Below are 21009 nucleotides of genomic sequence, written 5' to 3'. Positions count from 1 at the left end.
GCACATACAGGACATACTCTGTGGCCAATCTCCACAGGTATGGTAATACAGAAGCAGATGTGGGGTGGAGGGAGGGTTACCAGCGTTGTTTAGACAGGCTTGGGAAGTCTCCTCAGTACTGACCTCAGATCCCATAGCTCTTGCAATTGCCAAACATTGACAAGGAAATCTCCACTTTCATTACCATCCCTCAAATTATAAATCAGTACTTTTCCATATGGAAAACATCCACTGAAGACCACAAAAGCATGGAATGTACATCCTAACCAAGAATGCTTCAGTAGTTCCAAGTACTGATTGAAATAGCTGCTAGCTTGAGCACATGCTGGGAGGTGAAGGTACCAACATGGGGTGGTGGTGAGGGGGGGACAGAGTGGGAGAAATGTATTAATACTCGCCACACTAATCTACAAGGCAGGTGCATCAGAAAACAATTCACCAGATCCTTCTCAAAGGCAAATAGGATGACTGGTAATGCTTGGCTTGCAATCAACACCCATGTCCCATGCTTGAGTATTTGTTTTAATTACTGAATGGCATGAGTAAGGTACATGTATGGCATAAAATTTACCTTCAAATTGCAGAGCAGTGTCAACTTCACCAGTGGCAAGATTCAAATTGACCATTCCATGTATCATCCCTATCCAGAGGCTACCAGAATTTTCTGGTATACCACTGAAACAAAAAGCAGCATTTTGTGTAAACAATTGAAAAAATGAAAAATGAAAAACAACTGTAACATACCATTATAGTCCAGCACAGAAGACTATGCACAGTCTTTAATTGAACTTCTGCAATTGGTCCCATTTCACTGAGTTTGTGGTAAAATGGCAGTATTATTTTAGGATAATAGTGGCACAATTATTAAACCTGCTGCTTCACACCTACAATGACCCAGGTTTAATTCTGACATGTAGTGCTGGTTCTGTGGAGTTGGTATTGACAATAGACAATAGACAATAGGTGCAGGAGTAGGTCAGCACCGCCATTCAATGTGATCATGGCTGATCATTCTCAATCAGTACCCCATTCCTGCCTTCTCCCCATATCCCCTGACTCCGCTATCCTTAAGAGCTCTATCTAGCTCTCTCTTGAATGCTCTCCTTGTTCTCCTTGTAACCCTCACATGGGGTTTTTTTCTGAGTTTTCTATATTACTCCAACATCCCAAGAAGTGCAGGTTGGTCAGTTAATTGGCCACTGTGAATCAGTGTAAATGATGATAGGATCTGGGGGGAATTGATAGAAATATGGGGAGAATGAAAGGGGATTCATGTAAATGGGACCTTGATAATCAACATGTTCTCATTGGGCCAGGGGGGCTGTTTCTGTGCTGCATGATTCAATAATTTATCATCAGGCCTTCATTGTAGACATTGATTACATAACAGTTATGTTAGGAATTTTACACGTTAACCTTCGTATTGTTGAGGAGAGTCAATCTTAAAACATGTTTATAGAATAACCTTTATTTCCACTGTTTCAGGCTGTACTTTTACTTCACCCCAAAAGCATAATACAATTAAGCTAGAAATTTGAAGTTAAACAGGAAATGTTGGAAGTATTGAGCATGTCAGACAGTATCTGTGAAGGGAGAAATATATTTCTACATCTCCACCCATATGTTTGGCACACTGCACACAATCTCACCTTCTCCCTCCAAGGCCTTTCCTAAGATTGTATTTTTGTGCAACCCTTCTTGGTCAGGCAACATTGATATGGGTGATTATTTTTTAAATCACAAAGGCTATAATTTCCCACTCAAACCAGCATGCGCTTTGCAATTTACAATGAATTATGAATGCATACCTTGAATCCTTTTTCAACAAGCTACTCAATAAATATTCACAATGAATCATTCTGAGGATTGGAAATTCCACACATGCATGTGATTCACTTTCCGAATCATTGTCATTGAAAATGTGTGAAGAGTAAGCCAGATTCCCACAATTACTCGAACTATTTCTACACTCAACATCTGTAAACAGAAAACATATTTATAATTGCATCAAAAGAGGCAAAAACGTGAAATTATAAACATCAGAAACAATAGTGTAAAATGGTGGTGTCACAAACAAAACACTAAAATCTGTTTCCGTTTGAAATTAGCTCCCCGGTTAATAGCTGGCTTCATGCAAAGAATTTTATATTTATCACGAAAAGACTCAACTGGGTAAATGCAATATTAGCGTTCTCCTCGGGCTCCCACTGTCATGAAGCAATATCAAGGAATGACTTGCACAAACGCACTGGATTCTGCATAGAATGTGGGTGTTGACAAATTCCCGGCTGTGGGCACATGTGCTTCAGAACTGCCCATGCCCCAAAGTTGTTCTTTTAAAGTGATAAAATTGGCATCTAACCAAGACAATGAAAAATGACACCTCCAAGGCATGTTCACAAAAGGCAGGACAAAGCCAAGCTGATCAATTACTGCTCCGTTAGCCTAGTGCCATTATTCCGCAAAGCCACGACCTCCGCGATGTGCAGCGGTAGTGTCTTCGCCAACCCCGACCCCGGCTTGGGTCAGCCCGCTGCGGACCTTTCACCGTCTGGCGCGGCCTGAAACAGGCCGCAGTATTTTCTCCGCCCGGTGGGGGCTTCAATGTCGGGAGCCCCGTCCGCCCCGATGTGGCAACTTCAACAGCCTGACCGCGGGAGAAGAAGACAGCAGGGAAGAGAAAAGACATTCTGGCCTTCCATCACAGTGAGGAGGTGACTGGAGGAGACTCACTGTGATGGATGTTTCTTTTTTTTTTGTTTTGTGTTGGTTTGTGATTGTGTGTGTTATTGCTTATTTTTATTGCTCTTATTGTTGGACTGTGGGTAACGGAATTTTGTCCAAAAGACTTGTTTTTTTGGATGACAATAAAGGTTATTCTGATTCTGATTCTGATTCTGAAACAATTTTCAACAAAGGTATCAAGCAGCACCAATGCCAATAACCTGCTCACTGATGTTCAGTTTGAGTTTTGCCAGGATAATTAGCTCCAGATCTCATCACAAACTTGATCCAAACATAGCTTAAAGTTCTAGGTTTCAGAGATGAGGTGAGAGTGACTGCCTTGCATTTGATTAGCATTTGACTGAGTCAAGCATCAAGATATCTTGGTAAAACTGAAGTCAATAGAAAGCAAAGGGAAATGTTTCTATTCATTTGAAGTCACATTGAAGATTTCAACAGTTGGAATTGTTGAAGGCCACTACCCTAGATATTACTACAAGAGCTACACAGGGCAATTGCCAGCTTCATCACATGATCAGAAGTTAATATTCTCTGATGACACATAGAGTCAGAGTCATAGAGTGATGTAGTGTGAAAACAGGCCCATTCGGCCAATCAAGTCTACTCCGCCGTTCAATCGTGGCTGATCTATCTCTCCCTCCTCACCCCATTCTCCTGCCTACTCCCCATAACCTCTGACACCTGTACTAATCAAGAATTTTGGCCCATATCCCATCAAACCTGTCCTATCCATGTACCTATCTAATTGTTTCTTAAATGTTGGGATAGTCCCTGCCTCAACTACCTCCTCTGGCATATTCTTGCATACACGCACCACCCTTTGCGTGAAAAGGTTACCCCTCAGATTCCTATTAAATCTTTTCCCCTTCACCTTAAACCCATGTCCTCTGGTCCACAATTCACCTACTCTGGACAAGAGACTCTGTGCATCCACCCGATCAATTCCTCACATGATTTTAGATACCTCTGTAAGATCACCCCTCATCCTCCTGCACTCCAAGGAATGGAGTCCCAGCCTACTCAACCTCTCCCTATAAATCAGACCCTCTAGTCCTGGCAACACCCTCATAAATCTTCTCTGTACCCTTTCCAGCTTGACAACGTTTTTCCTATAACATGGTGCCCAGAACTGAATACGATACTCTAAATGTGGCCTCACCAATGTCCTATACAACGATAACATGACCTCCCATCTTCTATACTCAACAATGTTGAATTACTAAGAATTGTAGGGCTGCTGCCTCACAAAACCAGAGACCCAGAGTTTGCACGTTCTCCCTGTGTTGTCGTGTGGATTTACTCCGGGTGCCCCGGTTTCTTCCAACATCCCAAAGACATTCAGGTTTGTAGGTTAATTGACCTCTGTAAATTGCCTCCTAGTTTGTAGGGAACGCGATAACACAGAACTAGTGTGAACATGTAATCTGTGGTCAGTACAGACCTGGTGGGCCAAATGGTGGGCTGTATTTTAAAATTAAACTAAATAATCATTATTCACAGATAACAGAGTAAACCTTCGTTATAACGGACCATAGGTGGGGGAATGGTGTCCGTTATTGCTGATTGTCCATTCACAGCGGAGTAAGGGGGATAAATATGAACTAGTTTAACCCAAGGCCGGATGGGAAGAAGCACGGTGTCAGGAAGGGGAAGTTTACAGGCTGGGGAGCCGCAGAGCCCGTGGCCCCACATGTGGTGTGCCAGTGACATGGCCCGGTACTCTTGACGCCTTCCTGCTACTCACTCTCTCTGCTCCCACAACCGGGAGCGGTGCAACGGGAGCCTTGCGCCATTACCAGGTGACCAATAAGCGCATTCCTGGAGCAACGCAGGGGCAGCGGTGTGCGCTGCATCTGCATCAAACACTCCGGGGCCTTGCTTTGTTGCAGCCGCTGCAAACTCATGCTCAATGCAATGCTCTACAAGGGTGTTTTATTGCTCATTCTCTCCCCGCTGCCGCCTTTCTGCTGCCCAGCACTGCATGATGCCCGCCAATCACCACCACGAATGGACGCCTTGGTCTGCTAGTTCCAAATTATTTATAGACAGTAAATAAAATAATAAGGCCTAAATGATAAAGCTCAGTACCTGAATTCCCTGCTGATCTGACTTTTTGCTGGATCTTAAAGTTGTATTTTTGCTGTTCTTTCTGGAGGTCGATATGCAGCACACGGCGGCACTGCTGCCCATTTATTGATGTGAAAACATCAAGCTGCAAGAAGCCACTTGAAATTATTTCCACGTTAGTGAAGTTGGCAAAACATTAATTACGAATAAAGCGGTTGGATCAATAAAAATGCTGACAGACATATTTCAAAATATTAATATTCTGTTAAGTAAAATAAAATACAAGCCATACATTAATGGCCATATAATGAAATAGCTACCATTTCCAGTTAAATATTTCTCAGTATATCAAGTGTTTCAAGAGCAGGCTTATTGGAAATTTAATTTTCTGCTGTGGTCATTTCCTTTGTAATTTGTGGCAATATTTTCCATTGAGGGGAATACGCCTGGCATGTGATATTTATCTAAATGGAATTTATGCTGAACATTTAGATATCTTTTTATAAATAAAGAGATCAAGAGATATGGTAAGAAAGCAGGGAAGGGCACTAAACTTGAATGATCAGTCATGATCTTACTGTTAGGGAGGGAATCCTCAAGGGGCCAAATGCCTTATTTCAATTTTTAATGTTTCTGTTGAAAACAAGTTTAACACAGCTCAAATATATTACATACAAAAAACAGCTAATATTTAACAAAATTAAATATTCCATCAAACAAAAGGATTGGAGTTTTTCTGCCCTTTTAACGTTATCACGAACCTACCTGTCCATTTGCAGATCCAGTGATAAATTGCTTGGATGTGTTATCCATACACAAGCTCAACAGAGAACAGCCTGTGTAAAAATGAAATACTTCAGATTTGTATAAATCAGACAAACAGTTTACAAATGGTCATGTTAAACAATCTGTAGATTTTCAATATAAATCTTTAAATAATACGAATACAACTTACTTGATAACACTGCTGACTGATATAGCAGTAATTTATTGGTGAGATTCCAAATCTAAATAAAAACACAGAAATGTCACAGCTACAGAACAGCAATTAAAATGTTATTCTATAATGTGTAACCTAATTATAAATGTTTAAGACAAGGAAACTTTGAACTTAATTTACCAAGGACTTTATAGCACTAACCATGAATTTGTTTGTTCCAAACCAGACCAATACCAGAATTGCCAATCCATGCAAGAACTGAGATGCTCAAAGACCAAAGTAAATTTTATCCTCAGGCCTCCTCATCATAGTTGATACAAGATGTCAGCAGTAATCAAACCCAACACTACTCACTGGTTGAGTCTATGCCAATTTCAGCCAATGTCAAGGCACCTGGAAAGGACTGAGAGGGAGAGGAAGACATTCACAAGAGCAAATCTGTCTGTAGTATAGCCTGGGGTAACTATAACAGTTGTCTTAATTTGTTACAACAGATGTAAAGTTTATTTCCCAGCTCTTTCTCCATGGCCCTGCTGATACCTTTTTAAATATATCTAGTTTGATAACTATTATTGAATCTACTTTTAATACTCTTTCAGGTGCTACAGTCCATGCAGCTTAAAAATTACTCCCTTCTTTTCCATAGCACTTCCGCAAATAATCCTAACTTCATGAGATGACCCAGTAGAAAAAGTTCTCTAAGATCCTGTAAAAAAATTGTAAATAATTTCTGACCAGTATCTAATCTTTAATGGCCACTGGTCATCCAGTTTAAGATATCGTACAATGAGGAGCTGGCACAAGACAAACCAAAGATTTCGTACCCATGTCCTTCAAAATAATTCCACTATTTTGCTCCTTTGTTTGCCTATTTATAACCCTGCCTAAAGCAGTGATGCCTTAGACAGCTGACAACAACCATCAATATCATATTGTATTTTTCAGTTCTATGCATCAATTTTTCAAACATGAAATGGATGGGTGCAAGTTGAATTTTACTCCCTCAGTCAAGAGGCTTTTTATTGCCACATAGTGTTTCTGATCTGAAATGTCCCAGGTAGCCGTTGGAGTAGAGATTACAAATTATGCAAAAAGTAATTGGACATAATTGGAAAGGATACAGAGAAAAGAAAGTTTGAATAAACAGATGCTAGCATCTAACAAACTGTGCTAGTAATGTCTATTATTCTCATGCCCTAAGTAATACAACAATCAAAAATGATCCAGAAGGGTAGATATGTCATGTGAATGACATACACTTGGAAGATGGAAAACCTGGGACCCTAAACCGGGAAGGATCTGAAGAATGGTCCCAACCCAAAACATCACCTATTCAGGTCCTCCAGAATGTTAACTGGCCCATTGAGTTACTTTCCATTCTACGCAAGATTCCAACAACTGAAGTTCCTAATGTCTTCATAAATTGAGATATGGACATATTATTAAGATGGGAAGATCACCGCGGACTGACTGATAAACTCTGACTGTGAACATTGGGGCACGGTGGGTGGATTAAAATTTCCTGGAAAATAAACAATCTTACTTATAAATAATCTTTTACAACTGAAACTTTCATACCTTAAAGGTCCTGTCCTCCGAGATCGATATAAGTATGTTTGATTGCCAAGGACAAAATTCTGCAGCTGTTACCACACCAAGATGGCCTTCGAAAACAGCCAAAATATCCTCCTGCTAAAAGGGAATTAAATGCAAAGATAAATAGTTCAACCTTACAGCAAAGATAGACTCAAAAAGCTGGAGTAACTCAGCGGGACAGACAGCATCGCTAGAGAGAAGGACTGAGTGACGTTTTGGGTCGAGACCCTTTGTTCAGACTTCCTTCCTTCCTGCTCAACTTTACAGCTCTATGATTCACTTTTACATGTGCATCTGATTATCAGTAATAGAAAGGTGACATACTACACACTGGTCATTTATTCAGAGAAATATAAAAGCCAAACCAGACCATGATGGAGAAGGTGAGGACAGACTCTATGATGGCAGTATAAAACTGGACCATCATTGCCTGTGGCAGATTGTGTTTTCTCAGCTGCCGCAGGAAGTTCTCATCCTCTGTTGGGCCTTTTTGACTGTGGAGTCGATGGTGGCCTCCCATTTAAGGTCTCTGGAGATGATGGTTCCAAGGATCTTAAATGACTCCACAGATGTGATTGTGGTGTTGCTGATGGTGAGTGGGGGGAGGGGAGGGGGAGCTCTCCTAAAGTCTACAATCAATTCCATTGTCTTAAGAGCACTGAGCTCCAGGTTGTTGCGACAGATGTGCTAACGACAGATGTGCTAACACTACTATGTCTAGAACCAGCAAATCAGAATGTATAAACTGAATTACATTAAAAATGCATTACATTGGGTTTATCTTTTGTATGTATTGTTATAATGAATAAGGTTTGTTTTTGAAATTAAAAAAAAAAATCCGGATATAGAGAAACAATAGGGATATGAGGCTAGGACAAAAAAAATGGTGTTGATCTTTTATCACCAAGTTTAAATGCACAATGCACATGCACAATAACTGCTGTTGTTTAAACTTACCTTACAGTTTAACACATAGATTTTGTTGCCGGTACAAGCAGCCACTATTTGATCATCTGGACTGAAGCATAAATATAGCACCATTCCCAATAGAGTTCCTACAACAGTTCCTCTCGGTACAAAGCCTGAAAGTTTCAAGTTGAATAGTATCAATCATATCCAAACAACTAAAAGTAAACATTATGTGAAGTTTGTTCATAAGGACTGGATATTTATTTCTATTGTTTGAAAACAGCAGTAGGAAATCTTTGACCAGGATTCACACAGAAGATTATTTGACAAGCTTCAGGAGAATGTTAACAAACTGGAGTAATATTAGATGAAGGAAAAAGCATGAAATATTGTGTGAGAAGTTTCTCAGAGCATTGCGAGTGATTAACACTGTTCCACTGGGACAATTCTGGGGCTGATTTTGCTTTGAAGTACATTGATAAATTGGATATAGGACTGGGAAAAGTCATCTATATTTAAAAGGGAAACACTGTCAATCTTTCTGAGGCCAAAAGCAAGGTGCAATGTATATTAATAGAGAGACAAGGAACAGCAGATGCTGGAATCTTGAGCAAAACACAAAGTGTAGAGTAACTCAGCAGTTCAACAGCATCTCTAGAAGATAGGGATAGGTGATGTTTTGATTTAGGACACTTCTTCAGACTACTGGGGGGGGGGGGGGAAGCTGGAAAAGAGGCGAGGGCAGGACAAAGCCAAGCAAATGATAGTTGAAATTTGATTGGAAAATGTGTCAGCAAAGCCTAGAAATGAAAAGAAGGCAAAAGGGTGTCAGATAAGGAGAGAAGAGGAGTGAAATGTGAAGCCAGAATGGGATATTGGTGGGGGTAGGCAAAGGGATGAGGGGGTGGGATAGTGGGAGAATTGGTTGCACACCCGGGTGGAGCACAGGGGAGGAAAAACAGGGGGGGGAATTGGTACCTAAAATTGGAGAATTCAATTTTCATGCCATTTGGTTGCAAGCTACACAAGCGGAATTAAGATGCTGTTCATCCAGTTTGCATGTGGCCTTACTGGCACTAGAGCAGGCTAAAGACAGAAAGGTCATTTTGGGAATGGAGAGTTAAAATGGTTAGCAATCTGGAGGCCCATCTAGGTGGACCGAGCATAAGTGTTTGGTGAAACAGTTGCCTTGTCAACACCTAGTCTCACTGATGTAAAGGAGGCCACATCTAAAGCACCGAATACAGTCGACAAGGTTAGAGGAAGTGCATTGAACCTCTGTCTACCTGAAAGAACTGCTGGGGTCTCTGGATGGATGCAGGGGAGGAGGTGTACAGACATCTCCTGAGGTTGCAGGGGAAAGCAGGAGGGTGGTTTGGGTGGGAAGGAATGAGTGAACCAAGGAGTTATGGTCTCTGCAGAAAGCAGAAAGGGGTGGGAAGGGAAGATTTGACTGGTTGTGGAATTACGATGAAGGTGACAGAAATGTCAGAGAATGGTGTACTGGATACAGAAGCTGATGGAGTGAAAGGTAAGGATGAGGGGAACTCTATCCTTGTTCTGTCTAGGAGAGGGAGTGAGGAAAAATAATAGAACTATGGGACACAGAGGAATCCATCTACAACAGCAGGGGGGGAACCACAATTACAAAAAAAAGAGGACACCTTGGATGTCATAGAGTGGGAAGCCTCATCTTGGGGACAGATGTGGCGAACTCTGAGAAATTGAGAGCAGGGAATGGCATCCTTGCAAGAGTCAGGGTGTGAGCAGGTGTAGTCCAGATAAGGGTGGGAGTCAATGAGTTTATAGTTGACATCACTTGATAGAGAGATTGAGAAAGGGAACAGGGAGATAGTCCAAGGGTGGAAGTTAGAGGTAAAGTTGATGAAATTAATGACTTCTGCATGAGCCCCAGAGGCAGCCCCAATGCAGCGGAGAGTTGGGGGACAGTGCTAGTGTACCTTTGTAAAATTATTGAAGTGTTGAAAATTATTGATGTGTTGTGATGTCTCGGATGTAGGTCAGAAGGGACTGGACAAGGGGGAACAAAATAGATATTTAGAGCCAAGTTTGGAGGGACACACGCAGGCAGAAACAAAGAATCTGCCAGGGCAAACTGATTTGTGAATTTTGGGAAGGAGAAAGAAATGGCAGGTAAGGGGTTGTGGAACTACAAGTATGGAGGCTGTGGAGGAGATATCTCCAGAGGTGATGAGATTGGTAACAGTCTGGGAGATGGTGGCCTAGTATTCGTTTGTGGGGTCACGGTCAAGTTAAGAGGTGTGGTCTGAAAGCTGGTGTCTGGTCTTAACACGTAGAGATCAGCCTGCTAGACTACCACGGCATCTCCCTTGCCGCATTTAATAATAATAATAATAATAATAATGCATTTTATTTATATAGCACTTTTCATATACTCAGACGCTTTACAGAGATTTTGAGAACATAGGGAAATGAATAAATAGATAAATAAGTAAATAAATAAATGAACAGAGAAAGGAGACAGAAGGTGAGGTGACCTTCAGTGGTTGAAGGCAGTACTGAACAGGTGAGACTTCAGCGATGTTTTGAATGTGGTGAGTGTGGAGGAGTCTCTAACGGTTTGGGGTAGTGAGTTCCATAGGGTGGGAGCAGCGGTGGAGAAAGCCCTGTCCCCCCAGGATCTGAGTTTGGTCCGGATGTGGGGGGATAGGAGATTGGCAGCGGCAGATATTGGAATGGGCAGTTGGAAGTCAAAGACATTAAATTTCAGGTGGTAAATACAAAAGATTTATTGCCCATCAAATTGACTGCAGATGAGTGATAAGATCAAACTACAGAGATTTTGGGTAAAAAGATTGACCAACTGCTACATTGATTACAAAGATGAACTCGGTTATTCCACATTTGAAAAGATCAGCATTGCTGATCGCTGTCTTCTAACATTTTAATGCTGTAGGGTTTCTTCTGTTGCTACTTCCAAGCAAATCGTAAACATAACCATCAAATGAAAACCAGAAAACCGCAGACACTCAAAGTCTTAAAAAAACAGAAAATGCCAGAAATAGTCATTTCTATTCTGTAGTGTTGTAAATCTGTGGAATTCTCTGCCTCAGAAGGCAGTGGAGGCCAATTCTCTGAATGCTTTCAAGAGAGAGCTAGATAGAGCTCTTAAGGATAGCGGAGTCAGGGGGTATGGGGAGAAGGCAGGAACGGGGTACTGATTGAGAATGATCAGCCATGATCACATTGAATGGTGGTGCTGGCTCGAAGGGCCGAATGGCCTACTCCTGCACCTATTGTCTATTGTCTATAGGACATGCAGCATCTGTGGAAAGAGAAACAGTGTTGACATTTCAGATCAAAGCCCTTCAACAAAACATTCTGATAAATGGTCTTTGACCCAGCTTGTTTTTCCACAAGTGTGCCTGACCTACTGGGTGTTACCACAATTAAGACCCAAATATTTGTGCCTGTGATTGCACCTGAACTAACGAGTACAGGCGACCTTCCTGTTTTTGTTCATTATATTCCTATACAAAATGTTCAATAGAAATAAAATGGAATTTAAACTGGAAGGAAATATACATAGGTAAGCCATTCACTATTATTTATTCTCCTACATCGAACAATTAAATTTATCCCAAAGTGTCATAACAATCATTGCCATGGATAAGTAGTTGTGCTAATTAACTTTGGCCAGAAATGTAATACTGAGCAAGTTAAACCTAGAAACTGTAGGCTCAGTGCAGATCACTTCATATCATATCATATCATATATATATACAGCCGGAAACAGGCCTTTTCGGCCCTCCAAGTCCGTGCCGCCCAGTGATCCCCGTACATTAACACTATCCTACACCCACTAGGGACAATTTTTACATTTACCCAGCCAATTAACCTACATACCTGTACGTCTTTGGAGTGTGGGAGGAAACCGAAGATCTCGGAGAAAACCCACGCAGGTCACGGGGAGAACGTACAAACTCCTTACAATGCAGCACCCGTAGTCAGGATCGAACCTGAGTCTCCGGCGCTGCATTCGCTGTAAAGCAGCAACTCTACCGCTGCGCTACCGTGCCGTGCTTTGTTCAAACCAACAATATATCCTCATATCAAAATCACATTATAAAATGACATTTTTACTGTGTAAGTTTTTAAAAAATCCCATGATTAAGCCCTCCCCTCCCCCCCCCCCCCCCCCCCCCCCCCCCCCCCCCCCCTCCCCACTAGCGATTATTATAAAGTAAAACAAGGTAGGTACAATCTGTCAAGCAACTAGAATTCGACACAAAGTGCTGGGGTAACTCAACAGGTCAGGCAACATATCTGGAGAATATTTTGGGGCGTTTGGGGACAGGATGGGAGAAGGGTCCCGACCCGAAACGTCACCTATCCATGTTCTCCACAGAGGCAGCCTGACCCACTGAGTAACTTCAGCACTTTGTGTCCTTTTGTGTAAACCAGCATCTGCAGTTCTTTATTTCTACAAACAACTAGAATTATCTTAATGTTGTAAAATTAATCAGAAAAATTAGTACCTTGCTCTATCCTCATTCGGCATGCTTCTACATCCCATATAATTATATAATCTTCAGCTGCAGAACACAAAAGTGTTGGTTCACATAGGTGTCCAAATGCCAGAGCAGTAACTGACTGACGATGGCCTTTTAATTCCAGGCTCTATGTAAAGCAAATAAATTCAAGTGTCAATAATTTCACATTTGGGCATATGAGTGGTCAAATTAGGGATATAATAAAAGACTAATTATAAAGGAGCAGTGTAATCTTGGATAGCACATCTATGGTTCCCTGAAGGTAGACAAAGATAAAACTGTTAAGACCTGCAGGATATCAGCATTTATCTGCCAAGGTGTAGAATTCAAGAGCAAGGGGAACTAGAAGGGAGTTGGGGAATATGTTTTTACCTAGTGCACAGTGGGGGTCTGGAATTCACTGCTTTGAAAGAGTAGTTAAGGCAGAAATTGCCTTAGTACGTGGGAGGTCGTGTCTCACAAATCTGATAGATTTTTTTGAAAATGTGAGCAAAAAGGTTGATGAGGGCAGAGCTGTAGACGTTGTGTACATGGACTTTAGTAAGGCATTCAACAAGGTGCCGCATCGTAGGCTGCTCTGGAAGGTTAGATCTCATGGGATCCAAGGAGAGATAGCTGAATGGATCGCAAATTGGCTCCATGGGAGGAAGCAGAGGGTGATGGCGGAAGGTTGCTTCTCAGAATGGAGGCCTGTGACTAGTGGTGTGCCACAAGGTGGGCCCGTTATAATTGTCATCTACATCAATGATTTGGATGAGAACATACCGGGTAAGATTAGCAAGCTTGCTGATGATACAAAAGTTAATGGTTTTGCAGATAGTGAAGATGGTTGTGAACGATTGCAGCAGGATCTGGATCGATTGGCCAGGTGGGCGGAGGAATGGTTGATGGAATTTAATACAGAGAAGTGTGAGGTGTGGCATTTAGGCCTCTGGGTAGTGTTGTAGAGCAGACGGATCTAAGAGTACAAGTGCATGGTTCCTTGAAGGTCGAGTCACAGGTAATAATGTGCTCAAAAAGGCTTTTGGCACTTTGGCCTTCATCAGTCGGAGTATTGAGTATAGAAGTTGGGAGGTCATGTTGCAGTTGTATAAGACGGTGGTGAGACCGCATTTAGAATATTGTGTTCAGTTCTGGGCACCATGTTAAAGGAAAGATATTGTCAAGCTTGAAAGGGTTCAGAAAAGATTTACGAGGATGTTGCCAGGACTAGAGGGTGTGAGCTATAGTGAGAGGTTAAGTAGGCTGGGTCTCTATTCCATGGAGCGTAGGAGAATGAGGGGAGATCTTATAGAGGTATACAAAATCATGAGAGAAATAGATCGGGTTGATGCACAGTCTTTTACCCAGAGTAGGGGGATCAAGGGCCCCCTACTCTGGAACATAGGTTCAAAGTGAAGGGGAAATGATTTAATAGGAATTCGAGGGGTAATTTTTTCACACAGAGGGTGGAGTGTGTATGGAACAAGCTGCCAGAACAGGTAGTCGAGGCTGGGACTATCCCATCGTTTAAGAAACAGTTGGACAGGTACATGGATAGGACAGGTTTGGAGGGTTATGGACCAAGCGCAGGCAAGTGGGACTGGTGTAGCTGGGGCATTGTTGGCCGGTGTAGGCGAGTTGAGCCGAAGGGCCTGTTTCCACACTGTATCAATCTATGACTCTAAATTCTCACCACATTTAGAAATTCCCTAACCTATGAAGCTAGGGAGCAAGAGCTAGGAAGTAGGAATAACCTGAGTAACCTTCTACACTGCCTTAAATTTCCATGATGTTACATCCATGAATACCAAGTTGAATCATTTTATTCAAAATAATCTAATTGTACAACATTGGATAAAATAGTACAATTAACCACTGTGGAATATTTCAGGGCTATTAATCATTTTGTGGCATTTTCTGTGTTTATGGCACTATGCTACTTTAATTGGATTTCCTGCCAGATAAAGCAACTGAATAAACTACATAACAATAAAAGTGCTGGAGTAACTCAGCGGGTCAGGCAGCATAACTGGAGAACATGGAAGGATATTTATTTGGGTTGGAACCCTTCTTCAGACTGATGTGGGGTGGGGTGGGGTGGGGGGGGGGGAGGACTGGATGAGAAATGGGGCAGGACAAAATCTATGGCAGGTAAAAGATTGATACAGGCGAGGGCTTTTTTTGATAAAAGGATGGTAGACAAAGGCCAGATATGAAAATACACAAGGTTTAAGGCAAAAGGATTGAAGAGTTATGATTCTATCCACACAGAAAAATATTAGTCTTCTGCTAAGGTAGTCATTCCTTTTTCTCCCTCCCAACATTTTTTTTGAAAATTAATATAAACATGGCAGTGGAATTTTGCGTCAGCATAAAGTAAACAGGGCCAGGAAAACTTAGACATCATTAAAAGTCTAGACAATACTGTTGATAGAACCGGAGTTCAGAATAGACAAGAGACGTATCAGTCTTCATCCTGTGTCATCATTATTCCAGATAAGGAGATAATCACTCACCTCACCCTGTTATTATATAAAACTGGCATTATTCCTCTAAAAGATGCTGTATTTCCAAATTATATTTATAACTCAGAGTGATTTAAAAAATAATGTGAGATAAACAAGACACATATTACTCTTACTCCAAAGAACACAGTTACCTGCAGAATAGGATTACGGATATTCCAAATGCATACATCTCGTTTGTTATGAGGGAAGGCACAATATTGCCAGCAACAAGCTATCTGAATGTGTGACAGTGGAGTATTGGACTCAACACAATGCACCTCTCTAACGGCTTCTTTCCAATAATCATTTTCCACAATTTGATGGACAGTACACATTCTAAAACAAAATAATAAAAACTGTTACCCAACTTACAAAATTAAATATCTAAAGGATCACTGGAAACCATTGTAAAGTTAATAGTTTCTGCACACAGTCATTACTTTTACACAATAAAATATCTCTGCCCAAGCAACCAGGAACATGCACAGTTGAAGTTAGGGCAGATGAACACAAAACACTTTCCCTCCCTATCTTTGGGGTCGAGGACAATCACTGATCAGAGGCTAGTCTTGATTGGAAATAGAGATTGGGAACTCAATGTTGGCATGGACAAGGTGGGTTAAAGGGCCTGTTTCCATGCAATATGACCCTGTTCGGTGATCCCAATTACTGTCACAGTCTGAAACATATACCAGTAGTTTGCAGTTCCCATAGGATAGGATAAATCTGAACTTCAATTCATCCACTGATTACTCTGAGGCCAATACACTACACTGGACACAATGGTCTAGTTTTTTTTTCCCATGACACACCTCTTCAAACCATAATTTCCCTTTAAAATTTGAAAGGGTACAAAAATTAAAATCTGCTGAATTCACAAATTGGAGGCAATTCTTTTCAGTTGATACTTCTTGGTGAAGATTACAGCAGTGCAGGGGTGAGGGAAACAATTCTGCTTTGACAGACCCCTTGCTGGTCACTCTGGTCCTGGGGTTGCTATAGTATCTTTGGTTGCTATGGGTCAGAGATGGGAGCACATGACCCAAATCATGGGCCTGCGCGCGACCCCGGGCACGCGCTCGGCTGCGACGCGCGCGACCCCGGGCACGCGCTCGGCTGTGACGCGCGCGACCCCGGGCACCCGCTCGGCTGTGATGCGCGCGACCCCGGGCCGGTTCGCGCTCGGCGGCGGTTGGAAGTGGAGGTGGAAGCATTCCCCGACCCGGGGGAACCGTTCATGGAAGCTCCCTCCAAAGTTCTGCCCTTGCGCCATGTCCACCGCCTCCATGTTCCAAATGGCTGGGAAAACGCCTCACTTCACTGAGCGCCCAGGTTGTGGCTTCTCATTAACTCCACCGTCTCCCATGGCAGCGAAACCACGCAACGGGACGCAACGTAGGTCAAAAACTACTGCCAAACATGAATAGAAATCAGTTCAAAATGATATTGGATAGCTGCAGTACATCAGGTGGTTGCATTTGGATGGGGAGGGATTCAAACAACATGAACCAAAATATTATTGTTTTTCTCTTGGAGATGGGAAATCCAACATTCAGTACCAAATCATTCTGAAAAATAAATTCTATTTCACATCATACAAATGTATTAGAAATACCCAGTTTACAGTTTAGGTAGTAATGGAAAGATGAAATGGTTTTCAGTTGTCTTTCAGCGAAGATATATTCAATCTGGGCCAAGAAGCGACTCCTGACCCACCAATGTGGTTGACACTTAAATATCTTTTCAGTCCGATCAATTCAGAATGGACAATAAATACCATCAATGTTCACATCAATTAATGCATTTTAAGATGTTATATCATTAAACTCTCAGAACAAATTTAACCATGTTCACCATGCCATGTTCTGCTCAGAAATAAGTTTTTAAAATAAATTGTTTTCACCCACTCAACACCCAATGCGTTTCAAAGCGCCCCAACCGAACTTATCTCTACCTACCTCGACTCCATCCTATCCGCCCTGGTTAAATCCCTCCCCACCTACGTCCAAGACACCTCACACGCTCTCCATCTCCTGGATAACTTCCGGTTCCCAGGCCCCCACCCCCTCATCTTCACCATGGATGTCCAGTCACTCTACACTTCAATCCCCCACAAGGATGGTCTCGAAGCCCTCCGTTTCTTCCTCGACCGTAGAACCAGCGACCAACACTCTCCTCCGCCTAGCAGAGCTGGTTCTTACCCTCAACAACTTCTCATTTGACTCCTCCCACTTCCTCCAAACCAGAGGCGTAGCTATGGGCACTCGCATGGGCCCTAGCTACGCCTGCCTCTTTGTCGGGTACGTCGAACAATCCCTGTTCCAGACGTACACTGGCCCCATCCCCGAACTCTACCTCCGCTACATTGACGACTGCATTGGTGCTACCTCTTGCACCCATGCAGAACTCACTGACTTCATACACTTCACCTCCAATTTCTATCCTGCCCTTAAATATACCTGGACTATCTCTGACATCTCCCTCCCGTTTCTGGACCTCACCATCTCCATCACAGGAGACAGACTAGTGACGGACATTTACTACAAACCCACCGACTCGCACAGCTATCTGGACTACACTTCTTCCCACCCGGTCCCCTGCAAAAAGCCTATCCCCTACTCCCAATTCCTCCTTCTACGCCGCATCTGCGCCCGGGATGAGGTGTTTCACACTAGGGCTTCCGAGATGTCCTCGTTCTTCAGAAAACGGGGCTTCCCCTCCTCCATTATAGATGAGGCTCTCACTAGGGTCTCTTCTACATCCCGCAACTCCGCTCTTGCTCCCCCTCCCCCCACTCGCAACAAGGACAGAATCCCCCTCGTCCTCACCTTCCACCCCACCAGCCAGCGGATCCAACATATCATCCACCAACATTTCCGTCACCTACAACGGGACCCCACCACTGGCCATATCTTCCCATCCCCTCCCCTCTCTGCGTTCCGCAGAGACCGTTCCCTCCGTAACTCCCTGGTCCACTCGTCCCTTCCTACCCAAACCACCCCAACCCCGGGCACTTTCCCCTGCAACCGCACGAGATGCAACACCTGTCCCTTTACCTCCCCCCTCAACTCCATCCAAGGACCCAAACAGTCTTTCCAGGTGAGACAAAGGTTCACCTGTACCTCCTCCAACCTCATCTATTGCATCCGCTGCTCTAGATGTCAACTTATCTACATCGGCGAAACCAAGCGCAGGCTCGGCGATCGCTTCGCTGAACACCTGCGCTCGGTCCGCATTAACAAAACTGATCTCCCGGTGGCCGAGCACTTTAACTCCCCCTCCCATTCCCAGTCTGACCTTTCTGTCATGGGCCTCCTCCAGTGCCATAGTGAGGCCCGCCGGAAATTGGAGGAGCAGCACCTCATATTTCGCCTGGGCAGTTTGCAGCCCAGTGGTATGAACGTCGACTTCTCCAACTTCAGATAGCTCCTCTGTCCCTCCCTTCCCCTCCTCCTTCCCAGATCTCCCTCTATCTTCCTGTCTCCACCTATATCCTTCCTTTGTCCCGCCCCCCTGACATCAGTCTGAAGAAGGGTCTCGACCCGAAACGTCACCCATTCCTTCTCTCCCGAGATGCTGCCTGACCTGCTGAGTTACTCCAGCATTTTGTGAATAAAGCGCTTCAAAGCAAATTAATTACTTTTAGAGTTATAATGTGCAAGTCAGTTGGCACATAAACAGCAATGATTGATTAATCTGTTTTTATTATCTTGTACAAGATTCATTTTGGCCAAGGCACTAGGAAAATTCACTCTATATATTGCAATGAGATTGTTTTTTCTGTACCTAAGAAGGAAGACAGGATTTTAGCAATGTCTCATATGAAAAATGGCAACAATGACTGGCAGGCCAGTTTATGTTTTCAAATGTTGGAAACCATGCACCTCTGAGTCAGAGACAGGAAGGCTGCCACTGTGTGAAGGCTGACATGAATTAAAAAGAAGTAAAACTTACATTCTAAAATTTTATTTGATAAATAGAGGCATGCATACATTTGTTTTTCCCAGTAAAATGAAATTAATTTCCTTAAATGGGAATGTGTGTATTTAGAAACTCTATCTCCCAATAAACATTTTGCAGGTTCGTGAATTTGTATGTGTATGGGAGTATGTGTGTATAAAACGATACTAAAAGCAAACCTACTTTAATTTGGAGAATAGGAATGTACATCATGCCAAATAAAAGGAACATTTTGAGATTATCATGAATACATTCATGTTGCCAAGAACACAATTAGTCACCAACTCATTTTTCATTCAATGTGATTTAAAAAACATTGTAACTCTTCTGAGAATTTCCTATCGATACAAAGCCAGGTTTTATGGGGTCATCAATATTCTAAGTACAATCAGTGTGAAAGAATTATTTTACCACCTGGATAAAATATTTACAATTTTAGGAACAGGATAAACCAATTTCCCTCTCTGAAAAATACCAAACAGGCAGAAATTACGAGTACATGTAAATTTAACAAAAATGGAAAATATTGGAAATACAATAAAGAAATTTGCATAGAATCTTATATGAACCCAGAGGCCTGACTACCATTCTATTTATTTAAGCTTTTAAAAAAATGATGTTGGTTGAGTGGCCAGTCCTTATTGCCCATCCTTAACTGGCCACTCAAAAGTGGTAATTTGATGTCTTGAATTACTGTAGCTCTAATCAATGCAGACACAAAAGTGAGGGCAGCAGAAACTCAGTATTTGGCACCTCAATCCGCCTGAACTATACACAATGAGGATTTGAAGGAGTACTTACCACGTGAATGGATGCATGCAACCTCAAAACTGTTTGATGTTCTCCACCATCCAGATCTGAGGGTGGCACAGTGATGGGCTGGTAGGGTGACTGGCTCGCAGCTTCAGTGAGCTAGGTTCAATCCTTCTCCCTCATGCTGAGTTTGCACATTCTCCTGTGACTTTAATTCAGATAATTGAGAGGTGTTGCGTTTTGGGAAGCTAAACTAGGATAGGACTTACACAGTGAACAGTAGGACCCCGAGGACTTTGTGGTAGATGCACCGAAGAGTACAAGTACTTAGTTCCTGAAAGTGCCATCACAGGGAGACAGCATGGTGAAGATGTATTTTGGCACGCTGGCCTTCAGAGCATTGGATATTGAAGTTGGGTTGTTACAGTTGTGAAAGACATTAGTGAGGTCGCATTTTGGGTATAATGGTCAGTTTTGATCAATATGCAATAGGAAAGACACAATTAAGTTGGATAGGGTGCAAAAAATATTGATGAGGATGATACCAGGTCTGGAGATTTTGAGCTAAAAGGAGAGGCTGGATCTTTTTATCCTTGAGCATAGGAGGCTGAGTGTTCACCTTGCATAGCTATATTAAATCATGAGGAACATAGATAAGGTGAAGGGCTACAGTCTTTTCCTCAGGGTAGAAGAGTATATCGTACAAGACTAAAGGGAATAGGTTTAAGGTGAGAAGGGAAAGATTTAAAAGAGACCTGAAGGTGGTGATATTAAGGAACAAGCTGCCAGATGAAGGATAGAACTAGGTACAATTAAGAATTTTAAAAGACACTTAGACAGGTAGATGGATAAGAAAGATTTGGAGGGATATGGGTCAGTTGAAGGCAAACGGGATCTAGTTTGGTTAAGCAACTTGGTCAGGGTTGATCATTTGGGCCAAAGAGTCTGTTTCCAAGCTGTTTATCTCTATTTTATCTCTATGACAATGAGGGTGGCCACCGTCAACAACCCTGCC

General features: G+C 42.5%; 1 protein-coding gene across 1 annotated transcript in view; it reads right to left on the bottom strand.

Moving 5' to 3' along the window:
* Positions 1-16786, bottom strand: part of wdr27 (WD repeat domain 27) — a 326961-nt gene extending 310175 nt beyond the window's left edge. The window contains 11 exon segments of the mRNA XM_078405889.1: positions 572-675; positions 1809-1977; positions 4834-4957; positions 5578-5648; positions 5768-5819; positions 7331-7444; positions 8306-8430; positions 12778-12919; positions 16564-16586; positions 16589-16714; positions 16717-16786. Coding sequence (XP_078262015.1) covers positions 572-675; positions 1809-1977; positions 4834-4957; positions 5578-5648; positions 5768-5819; positions 7331-7444; positions 8306-8430; positions 12778-12919; positions 16564-16586; positions 16589-16714; positions 16717-16786 — 1120 coding nt within the window.
* Positions 16787-21009: the final 4223 nt, after the last annotated feature.

This window comes from Rhinoraja longicauda, chromosome 9, assembly GCF_053455715.1.
Source record: "Rhinoraja longicauda isolate Sanriku21f chromosome 9, sRhiLon1.1, whole genome shotgun sequence".
NCBI classification, from domain to species: domain Eukaryota; kingdom Metazoa; phylum Chordata; class Chondrichthyes; order Rajiformes; family Arhynchobatidae; genus Rhinoraja; species Rhinoraja longicauda.
The sequence above is the reverse complement of the archived record's forward strand: the minus strand, read 5'-3'. Positions and strand labels throughout refer to the sequence as shown.